The sequence below is a fragment of the Sus scrofa genome, chromosome 16, assembly GCF_000003025.6.
Source record: "Sus scrofa isolate TJ Tabasco breed Duroc chromosome 16, Sscrofa11.1, whole genome shotgun sequence".
Taxonomy (NCBI): Eukaryota; Metazoa; Chordata; class Mammalia; order Artiodactyla; family Suidae; genus Sus; species Sus scrofa.
In genome coordinates, this window is record NC_010458.4 from 72973725 (window position 1) to 72991133 (window position 17409).

A 17409-nucleotide genomic window follows, 5' to 3' on the forward strand; every position below is an offset into this window, starting at 1 on the left:
AGATTACTGTGGTTGTGACGGAGACAGTGGACTTTGGGGGGGAGGTGAGAGTGAAAAACCCTAATAGAGAGGCTTCTGCTGAGTCCAGGGAGAGAGGAAGTGGTTTCACGCGGGACTGCAGCAGTGGAGGCGAGAGGTGGGGGGGGACAGGCGTGTGCTCCATAGGACAGGGTTACTGATGGTTTAGAGTGTCACCAGAGGAAATCGGAGAACTCAAAAGCACTCTCGCTGTGATGGGGAGGATTGGGGCAGGAAGCCGATGTGGGCAAGAGGGGTGGCTGGTGGTTCGTTCAGTCCACGTTTGGTTGGAGGTAATTCTTTGCACTCAAGAAGCCAAGAGAGGATGAATTTGCAGTTTCAGGGACAGGGCGGGGCTGAGATTTAAATGTATATTCACCAGCTGGTGGCTGCTAGTCCGCATCTGGGGCCCCCAGAGGATGTGTAGATGGTGGGCAGAGGGTGACACGTGGCACCACGGCCTTTCCATTGTTGTTCAAGGGCTGGTACGCTTTCTTCCCTGGCGTGATCTCTGGCTCCAGGATCGGTGAATGCAACTGCCTCCAGCAACTTGGTGAAGTTTCTGTCCCCAAGGAAACAAATACTCAGATCCAGTGCCAAGTCAGTTAGTAGAAATAGAGCATCTGTTTGTTTGTTTGTTTTCCAACCGGACGGTCCATGTGTCTAGCCAGGCTCCCGATCCCTAGTCAATAAATTATTATTATAGAAACAGGGGTGGTATCTTTAGTACAGCAAGGTGACCTGAATTTGGAGCCAGAGATGTACCGGTTAAAATGGTTAGCTCTCCCCATTATCTGTGGGACCTCCTTACATCTTGTCTCCACATCTGCAGAACAGGAAAGAATGCTCGTACTTATTTTACGGGCTTATTTCAGGAAAATAAGAGCTGTATTAATAACTGCACATAACCTAATAACCTCCTTTACATTTTCTTAGGTCTTACCCACCTCTGATTAGTAGCATCTTCGATTTTGATGTGATAAATCTCAGTACGTTTTTCTCTTATAATGAGAACTTTGAAGATTTACTCTCTGAGCAACTTTCAAATATGCAATCCAGTACTCTTAACTGTAGTTATTTTTTTTTTTTTAATTTCGGTAAGGATTACTTATTCTTGTTTTGAACAAATGGGACCCAGCCTAGTAATTAGTGCTCTAGAGGTGTGTCTTTTTTGTTCCCAGACCAAAGAGTGCGATGGATTTTGAACTCACATGAACCATCTTTGACATGTCCTGGGGCCTGCTAGGTAGCAGCAGAGCTACTTACACAGGGGTCATTCTCAGTCAAGCCTGAAAGCACCAACAGGGGTCTTTTCACGAACTTCTCCCAAGTGTATTAGTAGCCTCTTATCTGTAAGTTTATCTCATGCTATTTTAAGATGGTAGCATTTTCATCCTAAAGCAATGCATTTGATGAGTTTAATTCTGCTGTGAATTGTCACATCACCTTTTTTTGCCCTTTGATTTTTCAAGGGGTTCCAGCGAATTACGGTGCGCCAGACTAACTCCCCCGAATCCCTAACGGGTTCACACACGTCCGTCATATCTTCTTCTTTCATGTTTCAGACCCAGGGGACGCCCTCTGTTTAGCTCGGTCTGTCTGTAGTAATCCCTTCATCCCTTTGGACCATTAATTGGAAAATGATGACATTTAGAAAGGACATTTCTCAAAACCATGGGAATCCTTGTATGTGGACCAGATGTTAAGAGAGTTTTCGTAGAGGAATAAAACATCTGTGACAATGCATAGCAGAGTCAGAGAAGGACAGGGAACATGAATTGCATTTTAATGGAAGCAGAAATGTTAAGAAGTTGGAGAGGTGAGTGAGGGTTTGCATTATTTTTCTCCATCAGCTCCTTTCTCGGGCAGTAACTTTTTTGTGTATGCTATGTCCTGTCTTGTCCGGAGGCTGAGGTTTTCCCAGCCTGGGTTTGGAATTTGGGGATTGTCGTTCCGGATGATACACGCTTTAATAGAAATGAGCGCCGATGTACGGGGGCGGGGGGGTCACACGAGGATGAGGGGGAGATGGGAACCCATCAAAGACGGCTACTCAGAGATGAAGCTTAAGAATGGGAACCAAGGCAGGGAAATGTGTCCAAAGCAGCTGAGATTGTAGAGGTGAGAAATAGAGAGAGGGCTGGTCACGGTGGGAAGGGGGGCGTGATTCTAGATATGGTTAAGAGGAGAGTCGTCAGAACAGAGTGACAGAAGGACAGACGGGCTCTGGGGAGGTGAGGGGGTGCGATGGTGGGGGAGTCCTCAGGTCATGAATTGAATGTCCATGCAAGTGGTGGAGCCACAGTCCTGAGAGGAAATAGACACGGAGACAGTTGGCGATGACAGATAACCAGGTCGCCTTCTGATGAGGTACCTCTGGCTTGTTTATGTGAAGGTGGCTACTTTGACTTATGGGTCTGGAGTGTTATTATTTTTCTTTTTATGCCTGCACCTGCAGCATACGGAAGTTCCCTGGCTGGTGGTGGACTCAAAGCTGCAGCTGAGGCCTAAGCCACAGCCACAGCAGATCTGAACCGCCGCATCTGTGACCTATGCCGCAGCTTAGGACAATGCCAGATGGATTTTTTTTTTTTTTTTTGGTATTTTGCCTTTTTTTAGGGCCACACCTGAGGCGTATGGAGGTTCCCAGGCTAGGGGTCGAATCAGAGCTGTAGCCTCTGGCTACACCACAGCCACAGCAATGCCACATCCGGGCTGTGTTTGTGACCTGCCCCACAGCTCACAGCAACGCCGGATCCTTAACTCACTGAGCAAGGCCAAGGATCAAAGCCGTGTCCTCATGGATACTAGTCGGGTTTGTTAACCACTGAGCCACGAGGGGAGCTTCCCAGCTGGATCTTTAACCCACTGAGTGAGGTCAGGGATCAAACCCTCATCATCGCAGAAACATCATTGGGTCCTTAACCCATGGAGCAACAACAGGAGCCCCTTGGTGGGTCTGGATTGTGTTCGGAGGTCTGGAAGAGACTTACAGATTTGGAAGGCACTCACTTTTAGAAAGTACATCATGTCATGCGAGTTGGAGAGATGGCCACTGAGAATGTGTACATGGAGCAGAAACGACCATTTGCACTTTTATTTACAGGGAAGGCTTCAGAGAAAGAGTGCTGGTTGCAGTAGGAACACAGGGAGGTTGGGGTGTTAGAGAAACCAGGGAAAAGAGGGGTTTCAAGAGATACTCAAGAGGAGAGGCCATTGGCACGGATGCCATGGAGACGTCCAGATTCATGAGCCCACTGGACTTGGCCATGAGAAGATGTCTAGTGACGCTGACCAGAGTAGGGACATTGGGGAGCTCATTCTTTTCTTCCTGCCTCTCTTGCATCTTCTGCACGGCGTCAGAGCCATCACACCTTGCAGGTGACAGGAGAGAAGGTGGCATATTCCACCTTCTGCTTATCTGAACTAAAAACACATGGGAGCCATGAGTCGTAATTTTCACACTAAGAGAGTCATGTATAACTTGATTATTTTGTTGCGTCCGTAGTTTCCTGCCTTGAAGAAACATCTCTGGTTAAATCCTTTAGAAATACAGTTATGTTGCCTTGAAGGACCCATAATTTAAGGTTTTTTTTTTTTTTTCCCCTTTCTTTCTTGGAAAGGGTTCCTACGGGTTTGGCTGGCATAGAAGTAGACTGAACAGACTTTCACTTGGTTTTAAAACCTGCTGACAGATAAAATTAATATTGCCTTTGTGTAAATAATAATTTTATCTAATGGACTTCATTTATTTTTATGGTTCCTCCAGGCCATCTGGAGCTAAACAAGGGGAAAAAGGCAAAAGTATAATAACAATTCTCTTTGAAGAGAGATATAAAATAAGGTCACTGGAGCCGAACCCTTATTGAAATGTATAAAATAGCTTAATGTTTGCTTTTTCCCATTTTCTACCATGAGGTCATTTTATATAGCCGTAAAATTCCATCTCATCTCAGCTCAGAGATGGTGAAAATCCGTGAGTAACAAAGCCGATTTCTTATTCAGTTACTTACCTGAAGGTGGCACCCGCAGTGCTTCTGTCCTTAAGGGCAGTCCGAATTTTCATTAACACATTCCTAAAAATGTTGCCCTAATTCATTTGTGTTAAACCTCTTTTGGCTGAGATTGGGCAGTCACGGTATGTGGGTTAAAATAATATTTAGAAGGATCCAATTCTTACCAAAACGTCCCTAAAAGTTGAAGATGCAGTGTGTTTGGTGAACATCCTGATGGCTCTTTATAGATTCAGTAAAATAACAAGAAAACTCTTAACTTTGCTTTATTTCCCAAAGAATGAGATGCTCAGTTATTGTTTTTGCAACAGGGTGGAAGCATCTGTTTACTTGAACCCTGGGCATTAAATTAAGTTTTTACTGTTTTATCGATTCTTCGTTTACTCCATTTCCAGCTTAGGACCTAGAATGGCTGAGGCCACCATGAGGAAAGAGCTCAGATTCGTTTGGTGCGTTTCTTGCAGCCCTGAGCACACCATGGACTTAGGGTCTCCTGGACCTTTATTCCTGCTTGTTTGAACACTTGCATGTGAACCCCCTTCAGAAGCCCCGGCTTCTGTTGTTCTCCCTGCCTTCAGAGGGATCCCTCCTTTTTCTGCGTTCGCTAAGACTGTTCCTACTGCCCTTTGGTAATGGTTGAAAGATAGAGGTTTGCTTGCTTGACTGTTGATACCTGGGACTTGGACGTGTCCGGACTGTGTCCTTTCCATCTTTATCCCCCTGTGCTGGGGAGCAGCCCTGTGCCCACAAGTGGCCTGCTTCCCCATGACTGGCCAGATCAATGAAGCCCTCTGTTTCCAGGCAATGGGTCATCCCTTACGCTTTGCTCTGGAGAGAGGACTCTGTTTCTGCAGGTGATTGGGGCCAGTTGAACTTGTGGCCACGAGTGTGTGGTTTTACCGGGGTGAGCAGGGAGGCTGAGTGTACCGTGCAAAGGGCCACAGGGCACTGTGCCCTTGATCTCACCTTTCAACCTGTAAGGTGTGTTCGGCCCATCTGAGCCTTCGCTTTCTCTGCAACGAGGTGAAGAGAGAGGTGATTTTAATGCCTCTTCCTTCTCTCAAAAAATATGAATTGTTGAGTCACTTCCTGTCTCCTGTGTGCCAAGGGCTGAATAAGCCACTTGACAATGGTGCTTGCTCTGTGGCAAGAAATGAGTGACTTCTAGACCCTAAATAGAAGGTCGGCCATGCGATTTCTGACTCATTCAGGCGGCCGATTCAGCATGTGGCAATGCTTACATCTGGGACTGTAATTACACGTTCAACCCTTAGCTTGGTTCCAATATAAAGACGCAGTCAAAACTTAGAAACACAGAAGGTTATATGACCTTCTGGGTAACCTTTGATGAGGAAGCAGGCACCGGAATTGGCACATTGGGGTCTCCCCAAAAGGATCTGCCACCGAGGACGGGAGAGGGTAGCCGCTCTGTGTGTGGTAGATGGAGGCCAGCCTTGACCTTGAGTAGCAGGAGGGCGCAGGGCAGGGGTGCGGCCTGAGGCATCAGCAATTGTGCAGATGCGTGTGCCAGGCTTACTCTAGGACTCGGACTAGGCTGGAAGGGCTGGAGGTGACCTTTGTGGCAGGGTTGGTGGAGGTGGAATTAGAAGGAGTTGCATTACTGGTGAAAGGGCATGGTATTTTCTTTGGAAAGCCCCAGAGAAACCCGAGAGATTCTGAGTAGGGCAGGGCTGTTTACCTGGCAGCAGCTGGCGATGGTGCAACAGACACCGCGTCACCGTGTTTGGCTGGCTGTACCCAGGTGGGTAGGGCTAAGACCGGGAGGTTTCATGGGATGCTGGGTGGACTTCTCCAGTGGGTTCTGCTGCTTGCAGCGTGGGCTGGGGCTTTTCATCTTTAGGGGAGCAGTTCATCTGATCCCCTGAACAGGGCCAAGAGATGGAAGGAGGAGGGCAAATGCGGACCTGTCAGAGGAGCTACCCAGCTCCTTCTCGTAAATCTGGCTGTTGTCTGTCTGATGTTACAATTAAGAGCACACCGCGAAGCAGCTCCTGAGGACCGGGGTGCTCTGGTGGGTGTGGAACTCTGCTTCCTGGTCCTCTCCCAGCAGCTCATTGATCAGTTCTCTCACTAGACTTCATCCGTTCTAGGATGGAGCCCTTAAGTCTTCAGGGCAGATCCTGGCTGGCAGGGTATCCACGGACCCTGAGTTGCGCCCCTTGATCGGGCCACTTCCAACTTTGCTTATTTTTTATTTTTATTAAAGTATAGCTGATGGACCATGTTGTGTCAATTTCTGCTGTACAGGAAAGCGGTCCAGTCCTACACACACACACACACACACACACACACATATATGCATATGTATGTATATCTATATTCTGTTATTTTTCTTTTGCTTTTTAGGGCCGCACCTGCGGCATATGGAGGTTCCCAGGCTGGGGGTGGAATCGGAGCTACAGCTGCCGGCCTACACCGCAGCCACAGCAACACCAGATCCGAGCAGAGTCTGCGGCCTGTACCACAGCTCACAGCAACACCAGATCCTTAACCCACTGATCGAGGCCAGGGATCAATCCCGCATCCTCATGGATGCTAGTCAGATGCGTTTCAGCGGAGCCACAATGGGAACTCCCTATACATTAGACATTCTTTGCAGCAGGCTTAAGGCTCCGAAGGAACGCAGCCTCCCCTGCAAAGAAATACATGAGGCTTATTCTGGATTTTTTTTTAAATTATTATTAATAACTAGTTTGACTTTGTTCCCTAAGCAAAACTTCTTGTGTAAGCTTTCATTCTGATTTCTTTTTAATCTGACAGCCATTTCTTTTAAACTAAAAGGAACCGTTGTTTTTCTGTTCCTCAGAGTCTATTCATTGGCAGTGTGGGTGTGAATGGGAAAGGTTATTTACTGCACCAACACGTAGATACAGAGGTTTGCTGTTTAGATGGAGCTTATAGACACATCCTCCTCCCACATCAAGAAACTAAGAGGAAGGCTTCAGGGATCTTGAAATGGATGCAACAAAAATGCTTCTATTTTGTAGCCCAAATCCATCTGCCGTAATAAATCTTCCTGTTGGCAAAAACCTCTCGTTTAGTAACAACTCAACAAACACCTTTTTAATTTTCCGGAGGTGGTGGGTTGATATTTGGGCAATTTTATTGAAATGGATCCTTTGAAAATTCCTTCATCGTGTATTTCCCCAGTGTAGAAAATCCTTCTCGTTAATGTGGCTTTCATTTTTATTGAGATTTCGCTGAAAAGATTCAGTATGAATTCAGTTGGGTGATCGACATAAGTATATTTAAAAATAATCTTTCAAGTGATGATAGCTTATTTAATTTCCAATGAGGGAGAGGTACTTTGATGTGTACAAAGCAGAGACACTCAACCAGGGTGATTTGGCAAAGTCTGGGGACAGTTTGGATTGACCCAAATTGGGGGGGGGGTGTTTCTGGCATCTAACAGGTAGAGACGAGGAATGTTGCTGGATACAGAGATCAGTGCCCCAAACAAAGAACTCTCTGACTCTAAATGTCAGTACTGCTGCGACTGAGTGCTAAAATCTCTGATTTAACCCTGCTTCCCCCACCATGTTCCACCAAGAGGTGAGAGTCTGATCTGGTATTTAGATCTGAGCCTACTTAGAGTAAAGGATTCTTCAAGGAGGTAGCCTTGCTGGTAGGATGCTCAGAAAAACCTCACTCTAAATCAAGGTTATAAACGCCCCTCCCTGCCACCTTACCAGGCGGACTTTTTATAGAACTTTTGGTTTAAGATAAAAAGGTACCATGGTATATAGTCTGAAAATTATAAACTTCTAAAAATCACCTGTGCTCATTAAATGTGCTTCCCTTAGCCTAACCTGGCAATCATGTAATTTTGTCTCATCCCCGTTGAACCGCTGTCCCACTTTAGCTGCTCTCTCACTTGACATGCGTTTCCTCCTCTAATCATCACGTTCAGAATCCCAGGGAGGGAACGTGTCAGGCCCTTGTGTTGTTTTTCTCCACCTTTCCTTCAGGAGGATGTTAGAGCTGAGATGGGAGCGCGTGGCTACGGTGAGTGTAGGTCAGTTCCAATTGGCGCTTGTCTGCACAACTTGTTTTGTAGTTAACAGAAGGGGATTCTATGTTGTCTTGCATCGGATGCATTGAGAAGCTATCTGCACAACACAAATTTGCTCTTAGCATTTAGGTGACTGGCCCTCAGTCTCAGAGGCTGCACTCCCGCCTATCTCTATGACGGAATGCTGTTCTGTTGGGAATCCGCCTGTCAGAGATACTGCTCTGGGTGCCTGTTGCGTGCCAGGCCCTGGTAGAGTGCTTGCTGTCCCAGCTGCCACAGAGCTCACCAGCACTTCCTGAGCATCCGTTGTGATGTTCATTAGCCTTCCCATATTTTTTTAATCTCCAGTGTGTTTTGATGTGGGGCCACGGTTATCTACCTGCAGCCCACCTGGAGGGGACAGGGGAGGCACTCCAAATCGCCTTATTCCGCACAGAACAAAACTGCATCTAAATCCCCTCTAACAGGTGTTCTTCTGTAATAAACTATGTCATTTGATGAACTGTCATGTCCTAAGTCTCAGGTCAGAGGGATCAGAAAAGAAGGGGTTGCATTTGCAGCAACATGAATGCAACTAGAGATTCTCATACCAAGTGAAGTAAGTCAGAAAGAGAAAGACAAATACCATATGATAGCACTTATATGTGGAATCTAAACTGTGGTACAAATGCATCTATTGACAAAACCGAAATAGACTCACAGACTTGGCAAACAGACCTGTGGTGGCCACAGGCGTGGTGATACAGGTGACCAGACCTCTTTTGAAAACGTGTTATTTCTACCTTCCAACTCTTGGTCCCCATGCTGCTGTATTCGCTTGATGTGCTATATCTGTTCTCTTCTCTCACCTTCGTGTGGTTTCTTTCTTTCAACAACTTCTAAATAAATACTTTCCTCCAGCCCTTCTTGTTCCCTCTCATGATTTCCCTTTGTGCGTCTCAACCACACCCATGATTCTAAAATTCCACATATTATATGCTGTCTCTGAAGTCTTTCTTTTTCCTGAGCATCCAACCTGGATTTTCCACAATCTGCTGAATTTCCTGAAATACTCTCTCAGCATCTTAAACCCAACATGCACAGAACCAAGGGATCGTATTCCCTTCTAAAACGTCTGTTGATGATCATATTTGAAAAAATGGGGAGTTTCCCTCCTCCCCGGCTTATAAACTCTTGGAGGGTGGACACACACACAAAAAGTTCCCATCTTGGCTCAGTGGTTAACGAATCCGACTAGGAACCATGGCCTTGCTCAGTGGGTTAAGGATCTGGTGTTGCTGTGAGCTGTGGTGTAGGTCACGGATGCGGCTCAGATCCCAAGTTGCTGTGGCTCTGGCGTAGACTGGGGGCTACAGCTCGGATTCGACCCCTAGCCTGGGAACCTCCATATGCCCCAGGAGCAGCCCAAGAAATGGCCAAAACAAGAAAAAAAAAAAAAGAAAGAAAGAAAGAAAAAAATGACATTACTCTCCTCGAGGCGACTTGCATTCTTTCTCTTGAGTGCATCTGTCCCTCTTCACTTTGGGTTTAGGAACTTGGAATCAGGGCTTAACTGATTGGCTCCTTTGCTCTTGGGACACTTTCTGATGTCAGTGGGTTTCCTGCCTACTTACACCTCTGGTGTCTTGGCGGGGGTGGCTGGGAACCTGGGCTCAGAGCATGTGTTACTAGGAGGTCCTACCTGTAGTCTCTCTAGCAAGGCACTTTTGGGACATTGGACTTCCGACCTCAAGTCTTGATGCCTCCAGAGAACGTGTTCCGAGAGACAGGAAGTAGAAACTGCCAGCTTCTTTAGGGTGTGGTCCTGGAAACTTGGGTTCATCACTCTTGTTGTATTGGGGCAAAGGAATCATAGAATCAACCAGGTTCATGGATCCACCTTCTGTGAAAGGAAGGTTGAAGCTGTGGACATCTTTAATTTTCCGTACCCACCACACTGAGTCTTTGCTGGGTTTGCCTTAATTTCCATTGATGCTGATGCCTCCTGAAGTCCCAGCTTCATTTATTTCCCTTCTGAAAATTGCCATAGCTTCAGATTAACTTCACCTCCAGGCTCTTCTTTATCCAATGTCCCATGTACACGACGGTGAGAGGGATCTTACCGATATTTCTTCTCATGTTAATCTATTGTGGTAGTTTGTTGCCTAAAAATAGAGACCTCAGACCTTGGTATGTTCGCTTTCTGAATCTTAACCCAACCTCCTCTCTTAGCCCCTTCCCACTACTCCCCTTTATAGCTCCTGGGGTCAAGGTCAAGGGCCGTAAACTATTCCCAAGACATCTTGCCTGCTGCTTCCTCTTGCCTTTCCAGTGCATCCTTCATCCTCTTCTGGATGACTTCCAGAAATCTCCTTCTGTTGAAATCCTCTTTATCCTCCACGATTAAACTCAAACATGAACTCCTTGGACTCTTCCTTGATCTTGAAATAGCAGTGGTACCCTCTCTCTTAACTCCCCCAGAACTCCTGCTTCTTTTTACGGTTTTCTAACAGCTTGGATTATAGTTATTTTTATAAGCCTGTCTTATTTTAAAGCTTATTAATCTTTTAAATTATTCATAATCTTTAAAGTCTTACAGCTCCCAGCATAGTAATTTGATTTCACCCAGTAGGTGCTCCATAGAGGCTTTATTTGATTCACACTTGATCTCGAGCCAGAAACTTTGCAGGCAGGTCCTCTGTAAATTTCAAAGGATAAATTCAGCAACTATGGATGGTTTTTAAGAATTGGATAGCACACTATTAATCAGGTTATTAGTAAAAGACAATGGTCATGGCCTTATTTAATAGTGGCTTTTGTATTTTGAAAAGGGAAAGGGAAGGATTCTTAGGGCTTGCACATGTAGATTTGTGTTTGCACATGGGGTAAGAACAGCATTCCCAGGGAAAACCAATCCATGATCACAACGCTTAAACTGTATTCCTCAGAGGTGAGGATCACAGCTCAGTAGAGCTTAAACCTGAGCACATTTCTCCCTTTATAATGGATGGGTTATCTCATAAAATTATTAGGAGGGCAAGAGGTCTGGATTGAGACATACGCATATCCTCACACATTTCTGAAATACATTCTAGGAAAAAAGGTGTGTCTAAGCACTCCAAGGCTCTTTTTTTTTTTTTTTTTTTTTTTTTTTTTCTTAAAGAGCAAGAAGAGGCTTTACCAAAAGACCCTGCCCCCACACCAGAAAATCTGAACTCTTGTTCACCCACTTGTTGTGTTTTGTGTATTTTAGGCACTTTCCCCACATGACGGGAAGACGAGCTTCTGGTTAAAGACAAGCGCCCAGAGTCCAAGGCCCCCTGCCCACCATGAAGGGACCCTGCATCATCGCATGGCTGTTCTCCAGCCTGGGGTGGTGGAGACTCGCCCAGCCAGAGACAGACGCATCCCAGTGCCAGAGAGCAGAGCATCCGGTCATCTCCTATAAAGGTGAGCGACAAGCGTGCTCTGATGGCAGAGGTGCCATTTACTGCAGGTTCCATACACGGGGGGAGGGGGGTAAAATTATCACTCTCACAGTCTGCGACTCGTTTTAGACACCGTTTAAAAAAGAGAGCAGGAGGAGTTGCCGTCGTGGCACAGTGGTTAACGAATCCGACTAGGAACCATGAGGTTGCCGGTTCGGTCCTTGCCCTTGCTCAGTGGGTTAACGATCCGGCGTTGCCGTGAGCTGTGGTGAAGGTTGCAGACGCGGCTCGGATCCCGCGTTGCTGTGGCTCTGGCATAGGCCGGTGGTGGCTACAGTTCCGATTCAACCCCTAGCCTGGGAATCTCCATATGCCACGGGAGCTGCCCAAGAAATAGCAACAACAAAAGACAAAAGACAAAAAGACAAAAAAAAAAAAATGAGAGCAAAAATACAAAATCCCCCCTCATAAGAATTTCACATTCTGAAACCGACCACCACCTCAATAAGCATCTAAGCCCAGAGCTGTCATGGGCAGAAAATCCCGTTGGTAAGGCCACCTGGAGTTAGCAGGTACTGTCACCCTCCTTGGCATTTGAACCAGGGGATTAAAATGTGACCCATAGAAATAACAACAGAAGCAACCCAAACCAAAGATTCTTCATTTCGGCTTTTCCCAGCAAAGCCTTGGTCTCTATCTGGCCTTGCATCCCAGACAGAATTGGTTTACCGCCTCAAGGATCTCCACAGATCTGTAGGATTAACTAATTAGTATCTATGTACATTCTTTTATTCCTTAAATCCTCAAAATTTATTTAGGGTTCTTTGCACCCTGGGGACTCATTCTGAGCATCCAGGATGAAAGGTAAGTGCGTCTGTGTCCCTGTCCTCAAGAACCTTGTACTTATATCAAGACACTAAGTATTAATTTATCAGATATTGTATTTTAAGAATTCCTCCAATAGATAGTTTTGTGTTTTGTTATTTTGTATCACAAAACATATCCAATATATACAAAAATAAAATAGTCTAAGGAACACCCAGCCCCTGCGTGTATTTATTCATGGCCCACCTTTTTTCTCTGAACTCCCCGCTCACACTCCACCCGCCACTTGCCAAATTATTTTGAAGCAAATGCAAGAAATCATTGAATTTTATCATAAAAATTTCAGTTTTTGACGATCAAAGGTAAGGGATTTGTAATACCGTTATCACACCAAACAGTACAAGACTCAAGCAAAAACCAGTTCCGTAAAACTAGCTGACACCCCGTGGGTTCACTGAGATCCCTGGTGTCCTTGCAATGCTTCTGCCTGTTTCGTTAACAATGGGATTGAGTCGGGAACTGAACGAAGTCCATACGTGGCAGTTAGTTGGTTTAGTTCTTGAGGCTCTGCATCTTTCGCTGTGTTTTGCGGTGGTGGTTGTTCCTGTTGTTCCCCTTGTGAATTGATTCTTAAAGAAACTCGAGTTCTTTGTCCTGGAGCGCTTCCCCAGGGTAGGTGTTGCCCGGTGCATCGCATTGGGGCCATTTGGATGTTTTTCTGTCCTGCGTATTTCTGCAAATGAGCAATGATCTCGAGAGGCCACTCAGAGGCAGGCGTGCATCTTTTTGTCCCCATTGTGTCGTGGATGCCGCTGTGTCCTTCATCGGGATGGGAAGTTATCAGCCGTTGAAGATCACGGCCTGGGTCAACTGATGGACTCATGTAGGCAAAACTGGGAGGTTTTAATTGTACTCTTCGTTCTTCATGTAATAGCTGAGATAGTTCTATATAAAACAACTTTCTGTCCTCAACCATTTGAATATCTTGAGAATGCAACTCATGTAGGAAAGGCAGAGCCAGTGCTTTCTTTTAAGTTCCTTTACCTTTGTTGTTTTTTGTTGTTGTTGTTGTTTTTTGTTTTTTTTTTTGTCTTTTTAGGGCGGCACCTGTGGCATATGGAGAAAAAAAGTGGACCATGAATAAATAAATGCAGGGGCTGGGTGTTCCTTAGACTATTTTATTTTTGTATATATTAGAAATGTTTTATGATAGAAAATAACAAAACACAAAACTATCCATTGGATGAATTATTAAAATAAAATGTATTTTAATAATTTATGCTGCGAGTGCAGCCCTAAAAAGACAAAAAAAAAAAAAATACAATTATTAAAATATATCCAGCTCCAGGCTAGGGTCGAATCAGAGCTGTATCTGCCGGCCTACACCACAGCCACAGCAATGCCAGATCCGAGCCACGTCTGTGACCTACACCACAGCTCAGGGCAACACCGGATCCTTAACCCACTGAGTGAGGCCATGGATCGAACCTTCATCCTCATGGATACTAGTTGGGTTCGTTAACCGTTGAGTCACGAAGGGAACTCCCATACCTTTTTTTTTCCTTTCTTTTAAACTGTTCCACCCGTGGCACATGGAAGTTGCCAGGCTAGGGGTTGAATTGGAGCTGCAGCTGCAGGCCTAAACAACACCAGATCCAAGCCGCATCTGAGACCTACACTGTAGCTGGCAGCAATGCCAGATCCATAACCCACTGAGCGAGGCCGTGGTTCAAACCCACATCCTTGCGGACACTATTTTGGGTTCTTCATCCCCTGAGCCGCAACAGAAACTACTTCTTTACCATTTGTGAAAAGTGCATTCGTTAGTTGGTCCTCTCACATTATCCAAAGGGGAAAAATAAGAGGGTATGTTTGCTTTCTTAAACATTTTGGTATTGACATTATTATTAATACATGGATTTCAACATTTGCTAAATTTCAATCGATGGCAGCTTTGGTTTTTTTGTAGCTGGTGAACTTGTCACATGTCAAGCTTAGGGGAGCCTCTTGAAGTTGGCTCCCGGGTTCTTCTGAGACAACACAGTGGCCGTGGATGGCTCGATTATGCTCTGGGTTAACAACACAGCCCTGACTCCTCTTGTTCGTTTCCCTCCAGAGACCTGAGAGCAGCCATTTCTGTCTGGTGCTCAAAGTGAGGTCTTTTCAGTATAGAACTAAGGGAAATGCTGTCTAAACTGCACTGTAAGTCCCTCTGGATACTCCCAACTCATCTCTAGGACTCCAGGGATTTTCTGGACCTCTTGTATTTTATCTTTCTCTCCCGTGCCCAGAATCCCGTCCCACAGGCCAACATAATTATGTCTTTGCCTTTTCCTGCAACCCCTACTCTGCCCCTTCAGAATCACAGTGCTGTGCCACACTCATCATTTTTGACTACAGAAAACCCTTTCAGGTGATTTTCCTTCTGTTAGTCCTCTGGGTATAAATCTCACTGGGACCCTGAAGCAAAATGCCTGCCTTGAAATCCCTTGAAGTGATTTCCTCTTGTGTGGCTCTGCCACCACCTCAAAATCCAGTCCGTTTCATTAGTTTAATTTCACTTTTGATTTTTAGAGATTTTCAAAACGTGCGGTGCAGTATTCTGTTGTGTTTTACATCCAATTAATAAAACAAGGGGTCGTTTTTATTAAAACAGCTTCATGCCCTGTTTTCTTTCCCTTGTTCTCTCTCTCTGCCTTTAGCACATCTTGTACTTACAGTTTACGGTTTCTGCTTTTTTTTTTTTTTTTTTTTTTTTTTTGTGGCCACGCTTGAAGCATGTGAAAGTTCCTGGGCCAGGGATCAAACTCATGCCACGGCAGTGACCATAGCAGGTCCTTAACTGCTAGGCCACCAGGGAACTCTGATGCCTCTTACTTAATAGAAACAAAACTCCACACACATATACATACATATTTGTACCCTCTTTTCTTAAAAAGTAGCCTATGAGCAAACTTTTCTGTATCTAGCATTTTTTGACCTCATAATGTACCCTGGCGTTCACTCCCTAGTAATGTGGATTTATATCTCTTTTGCTCATAGTCACACAGCTCTGCTCATGTAATGAGCTGTAACCTCCTTGACAACCCCTGCTGGGAGATGTTTAGATTATTCTCTCATGTGTGATCAGGTATAGTGTTGCCGTGTGCAGCACCTCTTGCAAACATCTTTTGCTATTTTTGGAAAGGTACCAATGGGAGAGATTCCTAGAATGGGGATTGCTGGGTCAAAGAGTAAATGCAGTTGCGGTTTTGCTAGCTATTACCCAGTTCCCTTTGTGAAGGTTGTGCTATTTTATTTTATTTTTGCTTTTTAGCGCCGCACCCACGACATATGGAAGTTCCCAGGCTGGGGGGCGGATTGGAGCTACAGCTGTTGGCCTACACCACAGCCATAGCAATGTGGGATCCAAGCCCTGTCTGCGACCTATACCACAACGAATGGCAATGCCAGGTCCTTGACCCACTGAGCGAGGCCAGGGATCAAACGCACAGCCTCATGGATACTAGTTGGGTTCATTTCCGCTGCACCACAATGGGAACTCCAGTTGTGCCATTTTGCAGTTGCGTTGCCTGGGGTGTGAGCCTCTGTTTCCCACCAGCCTTTCTCCAGCAGTGTGCGCTGTTAGGCTTTGGGATTTGGGACAAATCCATAATTCATAAATGGCATCTCAGCATACTTTTTTATTCGCATTTTTAAAATTGGGGGTGAACATTCAGCAAACATCTGTTAGGTGCCTATTATAGACCAGGGTCTGTGCTAAAAGTTGGGGCACTTAAGGCAAAAATTAGAATTCCTGCGAAGGGTTTAGAGTATCTTTAGGAATATAAACCCAAAGGACCATCGCATTACATTCTGTTGGGTTCTCACAGGTGTCTTTGCTGAGGGCTGCAGGAGCCCAGGAAGCCCGGGCTGTGTTGGAGTGGATAAGGAAGGTTTCTAGGATGAGGCAGTGCCACAGCTGAGTCCCAGGTGGTTGTCAGAAGGCGTTCGCGACTCTCACGAAGGGAGCAGTGTTTCAGGGAGAGGAGACCAGCGAGGGGATGAGCCCTGAAGCGAAGGAGGGGCCCCGCAGGTTTCTGCACGTGTCCAGTAGAGTAAGCCATGACGTCTTGTTTCAAATCACGGAGAGGAGGTGGCGGCAGATGAGGATTTAATCACACATGGCATCAAAAGGCATCTCAAGAAGTCCTCCTCTGCAGTTCCGACTGTGGTTCGGCGGGTTAAGAACCCAGCATATGCCCATGAGGATGTGGGTTCAGTCCCTGGCCTCTCTCAGTGGGTTAAGGATCTGGAGTTGCAGCAAGCCGCAGTGTAGGTGGAAGGTGTGCTCGGATCTGGCATTGCTGTGGCTGTGGCGTAGGCCGGCAGCTGCAGCTCTGATTTGACCCCTAACCTGGAAACTTCCATGTGCTGCAGGCACATCCATAAAAAGAAAGGAAAACAAAACAAAACAAAAAACAGTCCCCTCTGTCTGCGCAGGCTCATCCTGGAGGACAGCAGAAGGGAGGCAGCGAGAGCCTCTTCCAGGGCTGCTGTTGTGACCAAAGGGAGCAGCTGGGAGGGCCTAAGCTATAGAAATGGTAGCAGAAATGTAAAGAGCTGGGTGGAGTCTGGAAATTTCAAGATGATACCACTGCTGATTTAAGGAGATAAAACAGGACGGAACAGGAAGCCGGGAGTGTGAGCCCCAAGTTCTTGGCTGTGGATTCCAGGTGCAATAAAGACGGGGAGTCTGAAATGCTGACGTTCCACTGAGAATGTTGAGTTCCTAGCTGGCATCATCCAGAATGAATTAGTGGAGAGCAAAGACTCATGGGAGCCGAGAAAGGAGAGCTTTTTCAAGAGGGAGGTGGCCATCAGCATGTCTGGTGATGCAGTGATTTCAAGGCAGATGTGGGCCAGTAGGTAGAGTCACAGCATCATCTGGATGTCTCTGGGGGGTAGCACTAAAGCCCCATGTCCTGGGAAAACTGGGACCGATGGTCACCCTCCCAGAAATTCTGTCCGCAGGGGTGTATTAGTTTCCCATTGCTGCTGTAACAAAATACCACAACCTGGGGAGCTCCCTTCATGGCTCAGTGGTTAACGAACTCAACTAGAATCCATGAGG

General features: G+C 46.0%; 1 protein-coding gene across 1 annotated transcript in view; it reads left to right on the forward strand.

Annotated features, from left to right (window-relative positions):
- Positions 1–17409, forward strand: part of SEMA5A (semaphorin 5A) — a 539522-nt gene that overhangs the window by 177272 nt on the left and 344841 nt on the right. Inside the window, 1 exon segment of the mRNA XM_021076851.1 lies at positions 11297–11493. Coding sequence (XP_020932510.1) covers positions 11373–11493 — 121 coding nt within the window. The 5' untranslated portion in view covers positions 11297–11372.